Consider the following 5,892-nt stretch of genomic DNA (forward strand, 5'->3'; position numbering starts at 1 on the left):
TAAAATACATATATGTGTGTGTGTATTTTGTGCCTTTCAAATAGACTTCATAAGGAAGTTCAAATAAAGAAACAATTATATTTAAAATTATGTTAAGCTACATAATACTATCATGCCAAACGTTCGCAAGTATAGTTTATCATATATATAAGCGTGTATGTATAAGATGTATAAGATGAAAATATAATAAAATTAAAAGATGCATACTAATTACAATAAGGTGCTAAGCTTACGATTCCAAATATATTTAAAGATAGAGTGTTATGGTTAAAATATTTATTTATCTGATCAAAGAGGCTATAAACAAGTTCTAATTGCTTAATAACAATTATTGAACAATGTAAGAATATTAGTATGATAGCTACATATTATGAACAAAAAAGTTAACTTTGTTTTGATAGTTAATAATTTAATATTTAATTAAATCTAATAATATGGCACAATAATATAATATAAAATATGGTGTTATAATATAAAATAAAAGATAAGTGTGAAAAATAATAAAATGCAATTATTAAAGAAATAATTAAAAGGGTAAAATAATTAGCTAATAAAATCTTATTCAAGAAAATAACTTGGAAAAAATAAAAATAAACAACCAAATTAGACACTGTTAGGAGAGAAGTGCAAGGATCTTTGCCTTCTACATGAGAGGTGGCTATGATAGGTTCAGATTACCCAAGACTGGATATAAATATTATATAAAGATACGTATGTTTTATTTTTACTGATATTTAATTTTCTATTTCATGAATATATTATTTTGTTATTATTTAGGCAGGTTTATTTTATTATTTTTTGTATACCTATATATGAGTCAACTCTCTTGCTTTTGGCTTTGGAACTCTTTTCGGGTCTACTCAGCTCCATAAATAGGGTACACTTACTTAGGGAAAATTATAACAGTTGAATGTGTTCTTAAAAAAATCACCTTCTTGTATGACCGTTATACTAAAAACAATACTTCCTTTCAAAGGAATGAACCCCTGATTATTATTTATTTTAGCGGTTCACATTATTATTAGATAAATATATATATAAAATATAAAATTACTATAAGGACAAAATGAAATGTTGACTAATTGATAATATTAATATTTTGATAGAAAGATTTGTGATTAAATACGAAAATAAAAAAAAATAAAATAAATAAAAGTGATTAAATAATTATTTTTAGATTGGAAGTACTTTTAAATGGACGTGGATTCACAAATGTTATTGAGTAAATTGATTTCTAAAAAGAAAAATATATGTTTAAAAACAAAAAGGTGAATTTATTAAATATCCTGAATCGAAAAAAATAAAATATTACGTCTTCCATTTCTTAAGTACTGAACTTTATACTTCTAAGTGTTTTTTTTCTTATATAGAGTTACTTATAAAACATACAAGGAAACAGTAGACGAAGACTTACCTATTATCCGGCGAAGAACTAGCTAATGAATACCCTGAAGAGTCACAGGACCTCCCCGCCGAAGCCAGGACAGTCCTTGCCCTTCTTGCAGGCGATGTCAATGCCGAACTGGAGGACTATAAAGAGGATCCCAACCGAGGGATGAGCATCCAGTCAGCTCCAGCTACCTCACAGCAACAGGGAACATGGCTCACTCAAAAATTTTCTTTCTGGTGAGTGTCTTCTTCCGATTTCGATATAATCTACCTAATTTTCAATAATTCGTAACAAAATTAAAAAAGAAAAACTTGTAAGACTTGTCAATTAAGATTCCTACAAATCTTCAAAATAATTCTATTGCATTCATAATATTTTTTTTTCACTTCGACGGGGTAATAACAATTTTTTTTTTCACATTATTGAATTACAAATTATAATTTTTTAAATTTTCACGAACTTTTATTCATTTCAATTTGTCTTACTTTAAACTAATTAATTTTTATTTATTGATTTCAAGTCATGGAAAGGACCCTAACGAACCAATTGAATATTCACTTACTTATGGAAAATATATATTTTGTTCTCAGAATGGCTTCTGCAACAATTTGAAAAATATATTTCTCAGCAATTTTGACCTGATTTTTCAAATTTCCGGAGGTTTCCGAAGTATTATCTGAAACATACTTTTTCATTTACATATTTAAAAAAAAGTCACCTGTAAACAATGTATATAAGGAATTTAGAATAGAATAATTATTTGAAAAATATTTTACCACAGTTTTCGCTGTCTGTAATAGGCTCTCAGATCTAGAATTTACCAATTCTTACTGGATATTCCAACTTACTCGAGGTTTGGAAAATATTTCCTTAAATTTACTCTATTCGTAAACATTTTTGGAAAATTTAACTCGCTAAGCTGCGTTCATAAGCAATTTTGAGTAAAATAATCCGTTTTGAATAATGTACTACCACAATTTTCGCAGTTCTTAAGTCATAAATCTACGAACTTACCTTAAAGGCTTAGGAAGTATTCTCTAAAATTTATCTTTTTCCGGAACATTTTGGAAACTTGACCTCTCTAAACAGCATCAATACACAATGCTATTTTTAATAGAATAATCTCTCTGATTAATGTTTTCCCACAATTTCTAGTAGGTTCTTAAATCTCAAATTTACCAACTTATTGAGTTTTCAAATCATTCCAGTGGATCACACACCTTCTAATAACGTCCCTGGCAATTTACAAGTAATCTTCATCTAAAAGAATCTTTAATATAAATTAAAATAGACTATTTTTAGTTTTCAGGATTATTTTTTTTTGTCCGAGATTTCCACTGACTGAGATTTCAAATATGGCAATAATCAGTAAAAAAAAAAAATTTTGTTTTTCATATTTTTATTTTTATTTTTATTTTTATTGAGATAAATAATATTTTGCCAACGAATTGACATAGCTTCATTTCTAAACATTGTATAGAAAGGCGTTCTCTAACTTATTTATTCATTTAATTTATTTTTAAACGTAATTCAGCTTTTTTTGTGCAATATTGCTTTTATGGTATATAAAAAACCAGAACGATATTATTGTGATTATTTAATAAGACGTAAAATTGTTTATCTTGACATGGTAGTAAAGTCTCGTTTTAAGGATAGGGATATAAATGATTGATTTATAAATTTTGTGATTGAAAATTATTTTGATAATCCTAAATATTTAATAGTGTCACGAAAAAGTTAAATAATTTCAATGAGATATTTTTAAGAAGGCCGTTGTATTTCAATATTATATAAAGATTGTAACTTTATCCACTTAAATGATTGATAAATCTAATGTTTTAACAAATTATTAAAGAAACCTTATTCAGTAATACAGTGATAAAATAAAGAGACATTGTTCTAATACACGATTAGATAAGGAGGGAAATCAGAAAACCCTACCATTGGTTACAATACCAATAACCTAAAATTAAGGCATAGTAGGTTTGTTTTATTTTTCATTTTTTTTTTTTAGAGAGGTTATTCGAAGTTCAACCATATTTCAATTTGTTTTAATTTAAAAAACTTTTTTAATATTATCATTTTCTGACCATCATGTTTTTTTCTCGGAAACACTTAATATAAATTTATTAATGTCAGTCATCCTACATAGGATCATCCAATGTTGGTATCTATCAACTCCTTGAGGGTTTGGAAGATTATAAAAACCAGCGGTTCCTTCCTGGGATAAAATTTTGCAGCATTGTAGTAGGGCTAAAAAAAGTTCACAGCACCCTTGTCGAGCAATAATAAAATTTCGGCACAATTATCCTTAGGGCGTTTGAATATGCAGGTAAAGATGAAAAAACAATGGGAAGTAAATGCTGGAATGCAAGGTATATTTTTTATCTTAATTTTAATGTGTTTTTTTTTTTAACCCTTAAAGACTTCTTTGCTTATTTACGGGATTTATTTCATGAACGTCTTTTATCTAAATTCATTATCGTGTTTTTCATATCTTAAAGTCACTATATTTAGTGATGTCAAGCTTCTTGTTGGGAACTATTAATTAGACATTTACATTGTTTATATTCAATAAAACTAAATAATACTATCTATATATTTTTATATGCCAGATAAATTTTCAATTATTCATATTAATGCATTGAAAATGAAAACAATTTTATAAATAAAAATCAGTGAATTTTACATACTTTTTGTGTTTCCAGTATTTATAGTTCTGTTTATTTTTAAAAATCCCGCCTCCTGGTAGGTTGTTTATATTAGATCTAGCGCTACCTATTGGCAACAGTCATAACTGAAGGTCTGACTAGTAGTGTCTGTTCATCGCCATCAGAGTGTGTTACCACCTCTCCAAACCTCTATTACCTTTGATTGACAGTTGGTTGCTCGTACGGTAAAAAAAAAGTTTAAATGTAAATATAAATCTAAGTTTAAGTTATTTTCTTGTGAAGGCATTTTTACTGAAATGAAGTGAATCCTAAAAAATGTTACAACTTTTTTCTGTTAGTTTTGGGCTCGTAGTTACAAATATTATCATGTTGATTTTAGTCATGATTTTTTATTACCTTCTTATAACTTGTCATTCATTTATAATAATAAATAAAAAAGTTTGATAACGTCAAGGAAAAATAACATATTTTTAATTATGCATGATATTTATTTTTGAATAAGTGAATTTATGTATCTTTAATTAAAAAAAAAAAAAAAATACTTTGACTTATAACGTAAATCAGAAGTTATTTGATATAAATTAAATACGTCAACGGTGATAGTTATTGTTTTATTTAATCATCAGTGTTTGTCATTGATTTTTTTTTTTTCTGAATTCGACATATTCTATGGATTTTAGACAGAAGTTATGTTGTGATAACCTTACTAGCTTCAGGATAGTCTGTAAGAGGGTCAAATTGTCAGCAGTCTATGAAAGATAGTACTTTGGAATATGCTCAAATTAAAAAAACAAAATTATATATTTTTTTTTAAGTTGTTCCATTTTCAAAGCAAAGTAGCTATATATTTTATTAACTAAGCTATATATATTTTTTAATTTAAGCCAAGACCTACAAAAAAGAGAAATTAATAAAAAGCATTGGCTTAAATTGTTAAGACATGGGAGATTGAAGATGTTATTTCAGAAACATATGAGTCTGATTAAAATTGAATTCTATGTTTATTTATTCCTATTTTAGGATGGAAAAAAAACAATTTTTAACTTCTGAAAGCCACAACAATTTAGACTTTAGATTTTTTTAAAAAATATTAAAAGGCGTATTTAAAATATTTTTAAAGCACAAATCTCATTTTTTCCTAAAATGTTACATGAGAGTTCCATACATTAACATCTTCAATTAGTTTTAAATAGAGATAAAGAATGCAATATTGAATTTCCTATATTTTTTTGCAGATCGTGATCGTATCCTGCCTTGCAGCGGTAGTACTCTCCTTTCCCGCCGACAGCCCATTAGGACCTGGAAAGAGGATCCCTAAGGGCGTAGCCCCACCTGGAGAAAAAGACCTCGAAGGCGCCGAGTCCTACGGCTACGGCTGGGGCGGTTATGGAGGTTATGGGGGATGGGGATGGGGTGGATACGGCGGATACGGCGGATACGGTGGCTGGGGTGGATGGGGATACCCCGGATACGGATATGGTTATGGTTACTACGGATACCCATGGGGTGAGCCTTAAACATAACATATATATATTTAATATTATTACATTTCAATTATCAATATCCTATGTGCATATTAAATTTTACTTAAATTGTTCCAGGAGGTTACTACGGCGGATACGGACCATACTGGGGAGGCTACTGGTGGTAGGTGGACCGCTCCATTTTTCATCGAATCTGCTCAAAAACTCACTCTACTACAATCAATATTTATTTACAAGTTTTATTGTAACAAATTTATAAAATAAATGTCGTTTAAATAATCAGTTATTTGTACACTATTATAATATAATGTTGTATAAATAATTGTTTATTTTTTATTTAATAACA

The 5,892-nt window shown here is 27.9% G+C and overlaps 1 protein-coding gene across 1 annotated transcript; it reads left to right on the forward strand.

The window, feature by feature from the left end:
- The first annotated feature begins 1,476 nt into the window (after positions 1-1,476).
- LOC106686946 (uncharacterized) lies at positions 1,477-5,892 on the forward strand. The gene is made up of 3 exons (XM_014430557.3): positions 1,477-1,626; positions 5,298-5,568; positions 5,664-5,892. The coding sequence occupies exons 1-3, from the start codon at positions 1,600-1,602 to the stop codon at positions 5,711-5,713; spliced, it is 348 nt and encodes a 115-aa protein (XP_014286043.1). The 5' UTR covers positions 1,477-1,599; the 3' UTR covers positions 5,714-5,892.

Source organism: Halyomorpha halys, unplaced genomic scaffold (assembly GCF_000696795.3).
Source record: "Halyomorpha halys isolate HHAL.00 unplaced genomic scaffold, Hhal_1.1 Scaffold899.1, whole genome shotgun sequence".
In the NCBI taxonomy this organism is placed as follows: domain Eukaryota; kingdom Metazoa; phylum Arthropoda; class Insecta; order Hemiptera; family Pentatomidae; genus Halyomorpha; species Halyomorpha halys.

Excerpts from the sequence above, each read along its gene's own strand:
- LOC106686946 (XM_014430557.3), top strand. The coding sequence starts at position 1,600 with ATGGCTCACTCAAAAATTTTCTTTCTG. Across the intron at positions 1,627-5,297 it reads ACTCAAAAATTTTCTTTCTG|ATCGTGATCGTATCCTGCCT; the intron begins GTGAGTGTCTTC and ends ATTTTTTTGCAG. Across the intron at positions 5,569-5,663 it reads TTACTACGGATACCCATGGG|GAGGTTACTACGGCGGATAC; the intron begins GTGAGCCTTAAA and ends AAATTGTTCCAG.